At 38.8% G+C, this 15799-nt stretch overlaps 1 protein-coding gene across 3 annotated transcripts in view; it reads right to left on the minus strand.

Annotated features, from left to right (window-relative positions):
* SATB2 (SATB homeobox 2) overlaps positions 1-15799 on the minus strand; it is a 227519-nt gene that overhangs the window by 58175 nt on the left and 153545 nt on the right. For all 3 annotated transcript variants that reach the window (XM_027678203.1, XM_027678202.1, XM_027678204.1), the window contains 3 exons: positions 15197-15323; positions 12960-13083; positions 8011-8113 (listed from right to left, as the gene is read on the minus strand). In XM_027678203.1, coding sequence (XP_027534004.1) covers positions 8011-8113; positions 12960-13083; positions 15197-15323 — 354 coding nt within the window. The remainder of the gene's footprint in view (positions 1-8010; positions 8114-12959; positions 13084-15196; positions 15324-15799) is intronic.

The following is a 15799-nucleotide window of genomic DNA, read 5'->3' on the forward strand; positions in this document are numbered from 1 at the left end:
TTCTCCAGTGCTTCAGAGTTTGCTTCTTTGTTTTATTTATTATTTAAAACCTGGTGATCATAAAAGCCATTTCTAGCAGTGGTCATGGCTGAGCTGGGAGAGCTCTGTGAACTCTGGTATACCCTACTAAGTTTGAGACAGAAAGGTTCTCACAATTTCTTCTGGCTTAGCACCATCCTGCTCACTGGAGCAAGACCTGGACTTTGGAGCCATGCTTGGGGGGCGAAGCGTTCTCCAGCACAGTACCACCCTCTGCCTTGGAGAGCCAGGGCTGTGCACTATACCCAGAGGGTGCCCTCTTGCTTATGCTACACAATAATGAACTACCACTTTGTAAATAACAGAAACACTCCAGAGCACAGGAGGTGCTTTTAAAGTCGTAATTCTGTATCTTTTCATCTATAATTAGGATAATTACTTATTTCTTTTAATCACAGCTCACTTAACCACTTCAGTGCAGAGGGCTGGTCTGAGGAGTCTCATTTTCTTTCAACATCTAATCTTCATATTTACCCAAAGTCATTCACTGACTTTACTGCCTGATCTCTGCCTGGGCCATTTGTTCCTGCAGTCAAAACTGGAGAAAAAGCAGGTTGACAGGAGAGGTAGACTTGACAAGAAGTTGTAACTTTTAAAACCTTTCCCTTCCTCTACTCCTGAGGGATAGCACATAACCTCAAAATAGCTATAGAGCACATACAGAAATTGTTTGGCTGCTGGCTGTGGGTAGCAAAGGCCTTTATCCAAGCCTAATGGAAAACAGACAGGAAAGGCCATTGTCTGTTCTTTGTTCTGTTGCAAATTGTTCAGTTCCCACCAAAGCACAAATCACTATTTTTTTACTTAGAACTATCATTAAAAGTGGGCCTTTAACTAGCACCAGTCTCAGGTGAATGGAGCAGAGCATGCTAACATTGCTGACTCTCTCTTTGCAGATGACCTTCTCATTCCTTTATCCTCAGGACTAGATCCAGGTCACCCTTTGGGACACAGAGATGCTAACATGTCTTCTGTCACTTATGCTTAAACAAAATAAGTCATATTCTTCCCATGGGCTGTCCCTGGACTGCACCGCTTCCAAAGATGCTTGTCAGAAGACAAGCATCATCATCTTATTTTTAGATTTATTTTGGGGTTACTGTGAAGGCTCAAGAGGGCACACAGAAGTATGAACTTCTTCGTAATTCTTCATACTCAGGTTAACATTGTTTGTCAACAGGACATGCCAGATCCATCTAGCAGAGAAAAGCATTACACTGAAGGTGCTTTAGTGACCACCAAGTCTAATGCAAGAATATTGGCCAGGTGAAATGGAAAACGAGAAGCAGGAAAAACATTACTTAGAGCTGTCTGACAGAAACACAGGGAATGCTGGTTTACATGGATTGAAGTTCTCATCTGATATAAAAATATCTCCTTTCCTGTTAAACTACTGTGACAGAAGCACTAACCTTTTGTGGGTACCTCAAAAGGGAGGTGCAAACCTCCTAGAATACCCAGTCATTTGTGAAATCCCTATGGGAAATACATACACGTCTTCCTAACTCATAATATCAGAGATGGTGAAAGGAAGGAGACAGAAAGCAAACATCATTAAGGCAGAGATATAAACTCTTCAGATACTTCAAGTGAAGAGAATGCAATTCTGCTCCCAGTATTATATACTCTATGAAATCCATGGGAACAGCCACACTGCAGCTTTCCCACAAGGAAAGCTTATGCCTGTACCTAAACTTCAAGTTATCTTCCTATTTCAAACTAATCTCCACTAAAGCTTACTTTGTAAAAATTTTTTTACCTTTGAGCTACCATGTCACTGTTTGGAAGCACACAAATAATTTTTTTTAAATACGAAATAAAATGAATTCTGAGATTCTGCAGATTAAAACAAAAACATGTTTGCTTTTTAGAAAATGAAGATGACCGTTGTTTACTAAGTTGTGGGCAGAAGTCCCAGGCTCTGCACACAACTGGTCCTCACTGAGAAAATCACTGTATTGGCAACAGGAGACATTTTAAAAACATAAAGTTGAGTGACATTTTTTGAGCAGGTTTGGTCAGCATGGCATGGACAAGACACAGGACAAATGGCTAGGCAGTTTCTCCACAGAAGGGCTTCCAACTTTTATTGTCTCACCTATGTTCCCTAAAGCAGCACTGGCTGAGGCTCCAGCCACACACAGGCACAGGAGAAGGCATTCAGCTAAATCCACATATCCCTCTGCCACAGCACAGGCACTGTTAACAGTGAGAGCCACTGCTCCAAAACAGCCAGAAGCCACGAAAGACATTCTGCAAAGTTGAAATTCATATATGCATTTACTTTAGATAAAAGTTATGCCTAAGTAAAAAAAAATAAACCCGAAGGGTGTGTTTTAATTCTCTTTACAGAGAGGAATAGCCAAGAGGGCCACAACTCATACACCCCTGGAATGCACGGCAGCGGGTAAATTGTTTCTTAACAATGCACATGCACAAATCCCCCAAACTGGCACTTAACATCAGGGACACTGCTGAAATCCAAAATGCTCATGTGGGTGGGGAAAACAGCAGTCAAGGGGTCTGTAATTCTTGCTGAATCTTGACACTGTTAACTTATATTTAAAGACAGATGCCACTTTTTCCTCATCATCAGTGCTAACTGATGAACTATTCTCCTTATAAAATAGCACAGCAGGCCACAGACTAAGAGGATGTCTCTGAGTCAGAAATGATCCTCAGGTCATGTGTGTTACCTAGATGCTGACAACCTCGCCTGTGATTGATGTTATTTTCCTCCTTTTTATTTAAGAAAGTGGGGAAAGTCCTATTTTTAGTGAAATGAATACACAGACAGAAGTGTAAAAGTAAGCAAAGGAAAAATTACAGTAATGTCAAGAGCCTCACAGTTGACCTGAATGACCCTAACAGATTTAGTGCCAGAGCCACAGCTAATATCCAAACAAGTCATGAAATGTATTTTCTTAAAAAACTTAACATTTTTCCAAAAGGTCAAGATCTATATATGCATGCATATATATATATATACACATATCTATATATATATCTATCTCACACATATAAACCACTCTGTATACACAGAGAAAGAGAAATAAATCCACAGGTATCAATAAATAGGATCTTTTTAAAAGTCAAAAACACCGTGTGGGAAAGATCTGATGTGCCTTTTCATGAAGCTTCCACAACATCTGCTTCAGAGGAACAATTAAAAACTATTCCTCAAAGCACATAATGACAGTTTTCCCCAGACTCGCACTGGCATTATCACTGTGCCACAATCCTCAGTTCCTTCAGCCTGGAAATAAGAAAGCTGGGAGCCCTTCTGAATCCTGTTTCTAACCTCTCTCAACCCACAATGGCCTCTAGGAACACATTAAAAGAGAAATAGATTGCTCTGTCTATCCATTATGGGAAGTAAGAAAACATACTTTCAAGAATAAAACAGCACACAAACAACAAATCAGTATTGGAAAAATCAAAGAGCAGCCAAAGCAGATTCTCAATTTAAGGAAGCTATGAAAGCTTTTTCTTAAGTTCTTGGTCTGTTGGATAGAAATAATTGAGCCCTCCTCCTTCAAACTGAAAAGCCTCATCATTCCACAAAAATTTTGAGACATCCACAGTCTCAAAACTCACATCCACAGAAAGCTATATTTTGACAGACATTGATGGCAGGAGCAAAGATGAAATGTTCTTCAAATGTAGACAAAAAAAATATGTCTTTTTATTTTTAAGTTCACAATGTATTTATTTCTTCTCGCTGCCTTCCTAACTTCCTCCCACCAAGCTAAGTTGTGTCATCAGGCAAAAGCAAAATATTCACACCAGTTAAGATTTTCAGTTGTGAAAAAATTCTGATACAGTGATAGTCCTTTTCATAAAAATAGAAAGCATGACACTTAAAAGTGAAATATCTATTGAGAAATACAGCTAAAAAACATTCGAAATGCTACAGACCCAAAACACCGGGCAACAAGTAGGGTAACTGGTACAAGTTTGATCCCTTGACAATTATCTGAATTGCACAGCTAGGTTCTGAAAATCTTCTTTTCATACATACATATATATACATGTATATAGCTACTTACAAAGTGTTATTTTTATTTCTATATCTATCTGTTAATCAAACTTAGAAGCAATGCAAGCCTTTTAAGCAGTTATTAAAATTGTGCATTTCTAAGTTTAAACATACTTAAAACCTGTCACATATGCACAACTCTGTACTAAAAGGCCTTATATCCCACAAAAAGAAGAATTAAATAAAAAGAGTTTTAAAAAGGCTTCACATACTAATATTAAATCAATACACGGTGCATATTCTGAACAAAATTACAATACAAACTAGATAGCTTAATTACCACCTCAAGTGATTACAGACATCCATGAAGGAAAGAGAAAATCCACGGCAGCTTTTTGATTCCCACCTACTGTCCACATTCCATTAGAACCGCGTTAATATAAGCTCTCCTTCAAATAGATATGTGTATCCCAAGGAGACAATAAAGAGTGGACATCCTGTTATAAACTCCAACATGTCCTCACACATATCCCAAGTGGTAGACTCAGAGTCAGGAGGAGACAAAAAGCCTCCAACCTCACGCCAGCCAATTCCCAAGTGTGTCTGTGCACTAACCCTCGTGCCGCTGAGTAAACTGTGAATGTCTTAAAACCTTAAGGGGCTGGGGTAGGGTGGGAGAAAAATATTCCAGCAGAATTTTGTTCTAGCATCATCCTGACACAAGACAAAATTGCCATGCTGAGCTGAACTAACTGAAAACTTTTTTAAAATTACGAGCATAAATAGTTTAGCTGTCTTTTTGGTGAGTTCAATGGAATGCACACTGAGAATGTTTACTTGAGATTTGATACAATTACATTTGTGTACAGCTTTTACATCTGTTGCTAATGATATCAAATTATTGATTGTTCACTTTTTTATATTTATTTAAACATTAACTACACACTCAGCAACTTGATGCTTTTCTTTTTTTTCTTTTTTTTTTCTTTTTTTTCCAGAGAACTTTTTATTTTTGCCTGGCTTCAGTTGTAATTACTTTGATCTTCCAGAGAGTATAATTAATTTACTGTTTATTTATTTCTATGAGAAAGGAAAAAAGTTTGACCTAGGAGATCTATATGTGGCAATTTGTAACAGAATCACATAGCTTATGTTTAGGAAATCATGGTTTTGATTAAGAAGCAACCATTTAGTTCCCACTGTTTTATTAAAACAGACATTAGTAGATAATAGGAAACACATTTAACACTGTAGGCTGCATTTAGTTTGCAACGTCAATAATGTTATTTTGAAGCCCCTTCTTATTTTGTATTTACCACAGCTCATGTGAATTGGTTTTTGTTTTTACTTTCTAATAACCAGCTCTAGAGTTACACAAGGATATGGGTGCTGGTTCCAAAGACACCAGATTATAGTTTTACCCAATCTATCCAGATACAACCCAAAAAACGGATTGCTGCATCATCCATTCACCTTCATGGAAGTCCTTTTTAAAAATTATTATTAAAGGAGTATATGATGACTGAAGCATGTCAACTCAAGTCACTGATTTTGCACACTTACTGAGCTGTCCTGCAGGAATATTTGGCTACAGAAAAGAAACAAAACATCATGAAAACAGAGATTATGAGAAATTGAAACCACCCAAAGAAGTGCAGAAGTATTCCTGTTTGCAGGGTGTTTAGATTACTGCTCTGAAGTTGCATGACTGTTTATTCTCCATGCACCACTGTACCTGCCACAGACTCTTTGTTTTCTCTCCCACTCATATGGTTGATGAATCAACACTACTTGAACTGCTTTATAGCAGCTTGTGTTTACTTCACACATACCTTAACCTTCCTTTTTCTCCTCCTACTAACACACACATACACTTCCAAACAGCAACGCCTGGCTGTGTCTCTGAATAGCACAGATACAGTTATCTGGAAAACTCTTCAGGTTTGGATCCTTGACCTTTTGATTGAGGTTTCATTCTGCTTTTACTGCACTTAACAATTTAACTGTGCACTTACTAAGTAAAAAAAAAAGTAAGAGCATAAAGAATTCAATGCTCTAAGAATGAAAGAAAGTGGAAGACAGCACCGTGCTGGAAACACTCAGAAGTTGTAGTAGCATCTCTGCAGTTAAGAACACTACAGTTAAGGGCTTCCAGTGCCTCTGCAACTGGCACCCTTGCCCAGTTTTGAAAAAAAAAAAAAAAAAAGAAAAAAGGGAAAGAAAAGCCCATTTCTGTTCTTCCAGCACAGCAAGTAAAAGTGAATGGTTGTGACCTCGAAGTTGTTTGATTCCTTTGACTGTTTTTTAACCAAAAGGATACGTTAAAACACTTTGAATAAATTCTTTTATTAAGAGACACCATTTAGAGAAAAGAAACACTTCTGAGTCACACAATGGCAATTTAGAGAGAAAAGAAACTATCCAGTTTATTTGGCATGAGGGTAACCACATACTAAAATACCCAATCAACATTTTTACTTCTAGCCTAAACCTTTTAGTAGGTGAAAAACAACATCTCCATTTCCTTGCCTGCATTGTTACCCCACTTCTGCCTGAACAAACTTCCTTCTAGACACAAATAATTTTTCCATAACATTCCTTTTTTTCCCCCCTAGTGAAAATCTAATCACTGCACAGCCCAGGCATGAGCATCTTACAGGTATGCTCTGCACAAGCCAGATGTGCAGAGGAAAACCAGATGCCTCAGAACTTGTTCTGATGTTTTATGCAATTTTGTTTCATGTGTTCCTAACTCAAGCAGCAGACTCTTTATGGTATTATTATGCAGATTTCTGGTCTGTCCTAAGGAAACTAAGCAAGCAACCCTTCATAGCTCATATATGCCAGCCTTTTAAGAGAAAAGACAGCAGACTCTCTTTGAAAGATGCTAATCTTCACGCAACTAAAAATACAATGGTTTCTCAAAAAGGACATGACATTACCCCATTTCTGCATAATGTTTGTGAATTCTGTTATGATTTTCCTGGCTACTGAAAGCATCACAGACAGAAACAACAATAATAGTCTATGCCTTCTTTCAGACAATGAATCTTCCCTTCAGTGGTGTAACAGAGAGAAAAACTGTGAAAAAACCTATCACAAGATACAGCCAATTTCCAAGGCTGATGGACACTTAGGGAGAGAAGAGCCAGTTGGAATTATGGAAAAGCTTCTGACTATCCTCAAACTTCTGCTCAAAGCACATGAGTTTTTAGAAAAAATCCTACTAAAATAAATGGACCAGTGCACATCTAAGTCCCTTCCCAAAGGAAAGAAAAAATAAAAGAACAAACTACACATGACAGAAACTTGTCACACCATTTCATACACCATTAGAAGGTGATCAGACATTTCAGTGTTGAGAATGGGATGAACTTAGAATAATTTTGCTGCCCAGGCATTTGCTGCTAAACAACTAATACAATCTCACTGTAGAAAAAAACCAAACAATGGGCTATTTTTATCTTAACTTCAGTGAGTGCAGCACCTTGTTATTTAGAGGTGTCTCCTAACAATCAGGTATTAAATCCTCCACTGGTATCCGGATTCCATATGATAAAACATGGCAGAAATGCCAGTACACTTTGCGGTATTGAAAACAGAGAACAAGGGCACATGTACCTTAGAAAGTCAGGTTTTTAACTTTCAGAAACAACACGCAATTAAGGTAACTTACATCGCAATTTAACTTTTAAATCCTGAGATACTAGAACTTTTTTCTGCCAAAATGTTTTAGCTTAATTCAAAACACAGTTCATCTTTCAGCACAGCTAAATAGGATATTTTAAGCATGTTTTAAGTGGCCTGTGTTTTCATGCCAGGCTTGTTTGTAAACTATCAGATTTAATTTCAAATGTGCTGTGACTGTGCCCGCTTTGTAGACAAATTCACTAATATTATTATAGCTTATTATCACTTTCACTTAAAGCACATAATCTCAAACTGTCAGCAGAAGTTCAAGAACTTGGAAAGTAACAAAAAATTCAATTTACCTTTAATCTTCTTGTACTTCTTGTACCATCTTCCAAACTCCTGGCACTTGGTTGCTGACACATTGGCATAGTATGTACTATTTACAATGGATGAAATCATACTCTGGAAGTACAGAAAGAAAGACAAAAAGTGATTTAAAATATCTTCCACAATTAGAAATCTTTTCCAGGGAAAGTGAATGACATGAAAGTGCACAATGATCACCCATTTGTGACTTCAAAACCAAAATAACAGTTTGGTAAGTAAAAAAAAATTGGTTTTATTCTTTATTCTATATTCCAAGCCATAAATAAAATTACAAAATAATAGTTATTATTTTGCATAATTATGTAAAAATTATGTAAAAAATAGTATGGACCTAGACTGAGACCTGCAGCTCTGGCTGGGGGAGGGAAGTTCTATTTTACTTTGTACTTGTGATATTAGAATATCTAAACTTTAGTTGCATAATAACAGGCAGTGCCATGCTGGGGAACACATGCTCACTGCACCCGGGTGAGAACAAGCATGATTTAGGAACCAGATCCTAAAGGTAAGATTAGATGCTCCAGCATGCATAATCCAAATAATGCTTTTCAGATGTCTCTGTTCTGCTTCCAAATGCAGCAAGACCACATAGCCAAGAATTGGAGAACATCCGTGCTACTCACTGCAGAACAACAGTTAGGCAAATAAGTTAAATTAATATAATTTATAGAAACGTGTGATTAGCCCTCATGTGAAAAATCACCCAGAAGAGAAATTAGTAGTGCCATTCAGAGTGAAGGGAACTACACATATTACAACATAGAGCAGTCAAAACCCACAAAAAAGTTCAACAAAAATGAAGTATCACTTGCCTAACCAGCACTCCTCCCTCTTCTGCAAATTCCCCCAAGCGACTCAGTACAAGCAACTGAAGCAGAGAGGTGCAGACTGGTTTTGCAGAACCCAGTACCAATAAAAAACATATTTTATATCTGGGATGCTTCTGCCCATCAGTGGCGAACAGCCTGATGACTAGTAATTCTTCCTTTCTCTTTTTTCCTTCCCTTCGTCCATGCTATAGAGGACGCATCTTTTTGACAATATTTTGCTCTCCTTTTGCCCCCTCTGAACTCTTCCAGGGTTAAATCATTCCCAGCACATGTACGCTGCCAGCAAGGAAATGCAATCTAACACCACTAACACATAGCAGCCAATGCACCTTCCCCAAAAAACACATTTTCCTTATGCCCTCCTTCCTCACTTACGTCAAAGCTCAGAAAAAGCCCTGGCACATTGCATGACCTTTCTGCTTGGAGATGAAAGAGCAAGGATGATCTCACAGCTCCAACAATCTATTTACCATAGGTTCAACCTCTGGCCCATGGGCTGCTGGAGGCTCCTGTGCAAAATGGGATCTCGGCCATCTCTGGAAAGCTACAAGGCTTACACATTGGCTCACTCAATTTTAACAATGCTCCAAAAGCAAAAACATCCCTGCCCTCTTCCAGATTTATCCAGCCTTCTACCTAATTCACTGCAATATCACAGGACTCTGGCTCTTCCTAACTCTTCAGTTTTAAGGACTTAAAAATGTAAGCAAAACTAAGAGACTGTAGATAACTGGGTAGTACAGATTACTCGCAGTCTTCAACACGTAATTTCACTTTCAGTAGAGGTTCTTTTGGCTTTTCACTTTTAACTTTTCCACTCAAAGAGTGCTATGGTGCACTGCAGTAAAGTCTGAAGGCTATGAAGTAAGAGCCTTGTTAAGTAGCAGGTTCAATTTCTAGAACTGAGGCTCAATTTTCTAATTAAAATCAATATTTTGAGACATAAACCTAGCATTGTGGCAGTCAGCAGCAATTCCCTGCCCATAAATCCTCCCTTGCTCTACAGCATTTTAACAAGCAATAGAATTCTGAAAGCCTGACATGGTGATAGCCTCTGCTGAGGAAGGATTTTGAACAAAGTCGAGCTTGAGATAATGTGGGGTTTTTTAACAACACTTTAGTTAAATTTCCAGTCACTAAGGAAGGGTGAGGAAATTGTTTAACTCTGTCTACATATCAGTTTGGGGGTTTCTGGGTTTTTTTCTCTCCCTCAAATCCTCTGGTTCTACAAGAAATCAACATTCCTGACATTGTGGGGCTATTAAATATCACAGATTATATTAACCCATTAACCTTTATTTGAGAAAGCAAAGCTTAAACTAAATAGTAAAATCAAACAGTAAATCAACCATTGGTGAAAAATCCCAGAACAGATTCTCTTCAGCTACTTGAAAGTAGAGCAGGCAAAAGAACCATAACAACTTTCAAACCACATATCCTCACTATTAAATGCAAAGCAACCCTAGGAGTATTTCTGCTAGGAATCTTGATAAGTCTGCATAAAGGAAATATCCATTTAGAAGAGAATGGCAAAAAACCCCACTGACTAATTGCAAATTTCTAAATAAATGCACCTTATACCTGGGAAAATCCTTAAGGAAGAAACCGATTCTATTAAACAGCACATACGTTTGGTATGTGTGTGGCCATGACAGCCATGTGGAATGAAAACTACTTAGACCAGGAGCTAAGAAATATCCACACAAAGAAAACCCAGTGCAGTAAGTTCAAGAAGAAAAATACGGGATGTGCTCACATCCCAAGGAAGCTTGCTCCAGCAGAGACAAAATGCATGGTCAGCGCTGAAACGAGTTATATGATACACAGGAAAGACAGAAATCTTTATGAAAAGATGGAAATGCTGAAATAATTGGATTTCTTTCTGCCACACGCACTCCCCCCCACCGAACCGTCTTTCCCCCCAGCTTGGTTAACTGGGATTTGTTTGTTTGAACAGGAGCTGTATGCTACGTGTAGCTAAACTGCAGACATGTAATACACCTATCAGAAAAAAAACAGAACAATTTTAAATCAAAGTGAATGATTACATTTCCCATTAGCAGCAATCAGAATCCCCATCTGGGCTTCATGGAGAGCTTGGGCACCAAGAACCAGAGACGCAGCACTGTCGCTGGTGGGAGTGGGGGCTCCCCGCGCTGCCCCTCTCCACTTCTGTACCTGAGACACTGTGAACACATTAATAAACAGCAGCATTTTCTCTGCAGTTTGACTCCTAAGAGACCACTCTGCAATTTGCTGCTGTCAATAATATATTAACCACAAGGGGGTTGTAATGACATTTCACATTTGGCACGATATTTTTTTAAAACTGATTTGGGAGAAGTAATTGTATTAGAGGCGTATTCAGATGATGGTAATAGACAGATCCTATACAACCTTCCATTGTATATTCCGCATTTTGTGAGCCAAACCAAAAGAGACTGAAACTTCTTACGGCAATAATAATAATAATAATAATAATAGTAATAATATTAGCTGCATTCTGCAGTCTCAGTTCAAGGGTTAGTCACTACCCAAGGTCACTTAGATCTGTGCTTAAAAGTAAGCAAGCTCAATTTTCTACAGAAGGATCTCCTTTCAGTTTTGTCCGCTAAATAAATAATTGGGCAAGGATTTTTGCTGCTATAGTTCTGCCATCAGTAATTTTGTAAATACCTTTCAGACTGACGCTACAGAAGGAGTAAACCAACTGCAGCATTTCCACCTGGTAGGTTTTGAAACTGAAGTGGGAGGAAAAGGACCCAGACAACAAATGAATTCTGCATATGAAATGATGCATAGTTTAGTTATATGGGATACTCAGGAAGACTGGGCAGAGACAACCATATGCTGCAATCATCATTAGCTCACCAGATTCCACAGATAATTCTATTTCAAGAAATTAAACTTAAACTATGTGAAAAAAAATACTTTCATATTCAATGCGTATTCAATGGTCTGTGCATATCTGGAGTCAGTTACTCCTTTGGTAAATAAGGCAAGTTACATGGCTTTTCCTTATACAGCCTTTCCATCCCTGTTAGTTCTGCAGATCCCACATGGCTAAGGAAGATGAGGAACATAACTCCTGTCAATTGCAGAGATCTAAATTCTGCGCTGTATCTCACCTCTACACTTTCCCTGGAGTTGTAATCATAACACAGCAAGGCAAATTTGTGGTGAATAAATGGAATTCTCTTGGTTCATGCAGACTTTGGATCATGAATCACAGGATGAACACAGAGTGCAATGAAAGACAGGCAACCGCGGGAGAAAAAATGTTGGATGCAGTTTAGCAAAGCAACAGATTTTTAGCAAGCAGGGATTACTGATGTTTTGACTTTTGAAAGATATAATCAACAGATTAACCTACAATTCTAATACCGGTTTTAGAAGGCAATGTATTTTTCACGCCTAGCAAAGTTACCTGGTCTGGGTGCTGAAGTGTTATTCTGTTTTTTCTGAGAGGCAAGGAGGACTCGGTCATGAAAATTTTATGAATCTCTCATTATGACAATCTGAAGTACAAATAGAGCTCACGACATCTGTAAGAACCTGTGTCTTAGTGTCTTAGACATGACATCACTGCCGATTATAAAGCAGTCATGGAGAACGAGACTGAGTTTTTGTTCTTTTTTTAACATAATTACATATACATTTTTTGTTGCTGTTTCCTAGAAACTGGGGCACAACTGTTAAAACTGCATACTTTTTGTCCCGGTTGGAGGATGATGAGAGTTACCTATGGGTTAGTGGGGAAGGCAAGCCTCTGCTAGTGGGAAGAAGTCACTCAAATCTTGCACTTGAGGATCATTAGCCCTATTACAAAAGGTTCAGATAAAAATCTAAATAAAGAATTTACATCTCTCTGAAAACCAACCAATTCATTCACAATTTTCACCTGGCAACCCACCGAGAAAACATGGTATAAAGATACTCTTTATCATATTAATTAGAATTTCTCCTTTCTAAAAAACACAAGGAATTTATTTGGTATTTATGGAACTGTTTAGTCTAGGCTCTTTACTGAACAAATATGAGCTTCAGTTCTTGCAAATCTTTCTTTTCCTAAGCCTGTTAAAAGCACTGACCTGTGAGAGAGGGCATTCTTTGGCTAATGTGCTCTGATTCATCTCTTTGAGCAGTTCCTTTAAGGCATTGCGAACTGTGGCATGGTTCCACTGCTCTGCTGGCAAGTCTTCCAACTTTGAACAACTGTTAAAACAGAAAGCAAAAGTAGATAGAGACATCACCTTCACAGATGCTTACTTTTTGCATACAAGTGCTATAGAACTTTAAGCAACAAGCACAACCTTGGAATTTCCTGCTTGGCCAGCCCATCAAGGTGTTTCTCCCCTCTATCACCTTCCCATCAAGCATGGCTACCAGAAGATGTGCAGTTCAACATATAGCAGCTAATCCTCCTACGGTATTATATGTGTGTATAAGCATTCCCTCTGGGGCCTGATGGAGAGCAAAGAAACTGCATAAAGCAAGCCCCAAAAATGGCTGGATAAAGCCATACTGTCCAGACAAAGGTACTCCTGCTGGGATAGAAAAATAAACATATGCTGTGCTGCCACTAACAAAATCCCTAAACAGTAAGGGCCCTCATTGTATGGAAGCAAGACTTCGAAAAATTAGTTTAATTTCATACAGGTTCTTATACTGCCCTTATCACTGAAGTATCCAAGAGCCTTTTAGAAACACATAAACCATATGTCCAACATCTGTCACGTGTAGTTGATTCTCACTTTCATTCTACAAGAACTGCATATGTAGTGAAGCTTTTGTCTTCATGTGACTTGTGCCTCTTTTAATTTAACAAGCTTATGGTTTGTGTCTACATGCACAGGGACAGACCCGAGAAGCACATCAAAAAGCTGGGAGAAGCTTGTCACTGCCATTTCTACCAGAGAGAATTAATGGATGTTCTCCAATCAACCTCTGAGGGGGTTCTGCCCTTCTGCCCTTACAGCCTGGTTTGTCCCTCAGAGCTGGATGTTCAGTTGTGCTTGATGAGTTCAAGTAGTCAGTGATCATCTTTACCTCAAAGTCATGGGCTATCTTTTTCTTACATTGCATCCAGGCATTCAGGCATTTTGAAGAAAAAGAATGAGACCCTAATCTTGGACTGATACCCTTTGCTAATACAGATGTGACAATAGGCTAGATGGACTCCTGGTAGCTCACACTTCTGACGAAATGCGTTACTGCACTCCAGTTTCATAGCAGCTATAGAGTCTAGATGCTCTTTTACAACTATGTAGCAGAGATGCAGTCTAGCTGAAAAATGATAACAGTATATAAAACTGAGGAAAGACCTGTTCATGGGAATTGGAAACCTCAAGCACCATCAGAGATATAACAGGAAAGAAATGTTCTTGTCTGAGAGTTTAATGTCAGTGAGGCACCAACTACTTGCAAATTCTAAATTGAATTGAACAGTTGGAGGGTATGTACCTGCCATCAAAAGGACACACACACGTCCCTGTGGACCCCTCTTCTGTTCAAGCCAGACCTTCAAAGAATTGTTGGCAATTTATTCCAGACTTATTTTTTACTCTTTCCTCTGGTATGTCCTGGCCATACAGCTACAGCAGGCTGTGCAATGTAGGCTTACCAGCATGACCAGAGTACACCACGCACTGCAAGGGACCTGTCACACCTCCTTACATCAGTAACAATTTGAGAACTCTTCTGAAGGCCAACAGAAAGAAAGGGGAAGAAGAAAGGGGGGGGGGGCAGGAGGAAGGGAGGGCAAATAAGTGTAAAAGTGTAGTGAGCTTTTGCTTTGCTAATCAGCACTAGTATTCAGGGAAGGAAAATATTTGCCAAATGCCAAATACAGCTGCAGTGACATTTTCCTTCCTTGTCTTCTTTTTGCTGGGAAGACCACTGGAGAAAAAAAAGAAAAGTCAAAAAAACTCCCCTCCTCCCCATCTCAGCAACTGGCAGTAGAAGACTTGAATTCTCACAATGCAGCCCCTAGAAAAAGGCAAGGAGTTTATTATTTGATACAATTAGACCTTAAGAATCCATTAAATTAGGCACTGTCGAAAGGTCTGCCTTTAAAAGCCCCATAAACTTGATTGAGTTTCTGCCCTTACCCTCTCTGCTACCATATTGCCACTTCAGAAAACATACAATATCAGTTGGAACATGCACCGAAAAGCTGCCAGGTGACCCACCCTTCTCTTCATTTTCTTTTCATTTCATCAAAAGACCAGAAATTAATGAAGACAGGATGTGCTAATCTCTGTAGTAATGCTGTAACCGACAGAGCAGCTCAGAGAATAGAGAAGGACAGATGTTCAGAAACACCCACCTTTGTAATTGGATTTTCAATGTCACAACATGATAGACATCTTGTAGCATGTCGGCTACTGTCGCATCTGGTGCATCAGTCACATAACTGAGAGGCAGGGGATTCCACCTCCCAAGCTTGATTATTCCTGAAAAGAAAACAAAAAATTCATACTTTATATTTTACCAGCCATTTACTAAACCCTTTGATAACATTGCTTGTTCCCAAGATTCAAGATCTGCCTTGAGGTTTATTGCACTCTTGCCCAGAAAGATGTGTTCTGCTGAATCCTGAAACAAACAATGGAGAAGAGCAGGAATAGATTTTAAATGCTTAACAGACAGTGGCTGACATGGTCCTGGCTCTTAAATTACTTCAAGGAAGCACAGGAGACTTCCTCCCTTCACATCTTTCATCATCCCACTAGAGCCTAGTTCTCTAATTTAGAATAAACTTTAAATACTCTCTAGCCCTGATTTTTCAGTCTACAAAAACCTTTCAGTAAATAAATGCATTACTTTTGACTTGGACAGGAAAATTCCTATGTGTGGGCTTTCAGCACACAGTTACAATCTAAGCATGGTACAATTCCCAGTGGATGGATGCCACTGCAAACCCACCAAG

Source organism: Neopelma chrysocephalum, unplaced genomic scaffold (assembly GCF_003984885.1).
Source record: "Neopelma chrysocephalum unplaced genomic scaffold, ASM398488v2 Primary Assembly neopelma1_44, whole genome shotgun sequence".
Taxonomy (NCBI): Eukaryota; Metazoa; Chordata; class Aves; order Passeriformes; family Pipridae; genus Neopelma; species Neopelma chrysocephalum.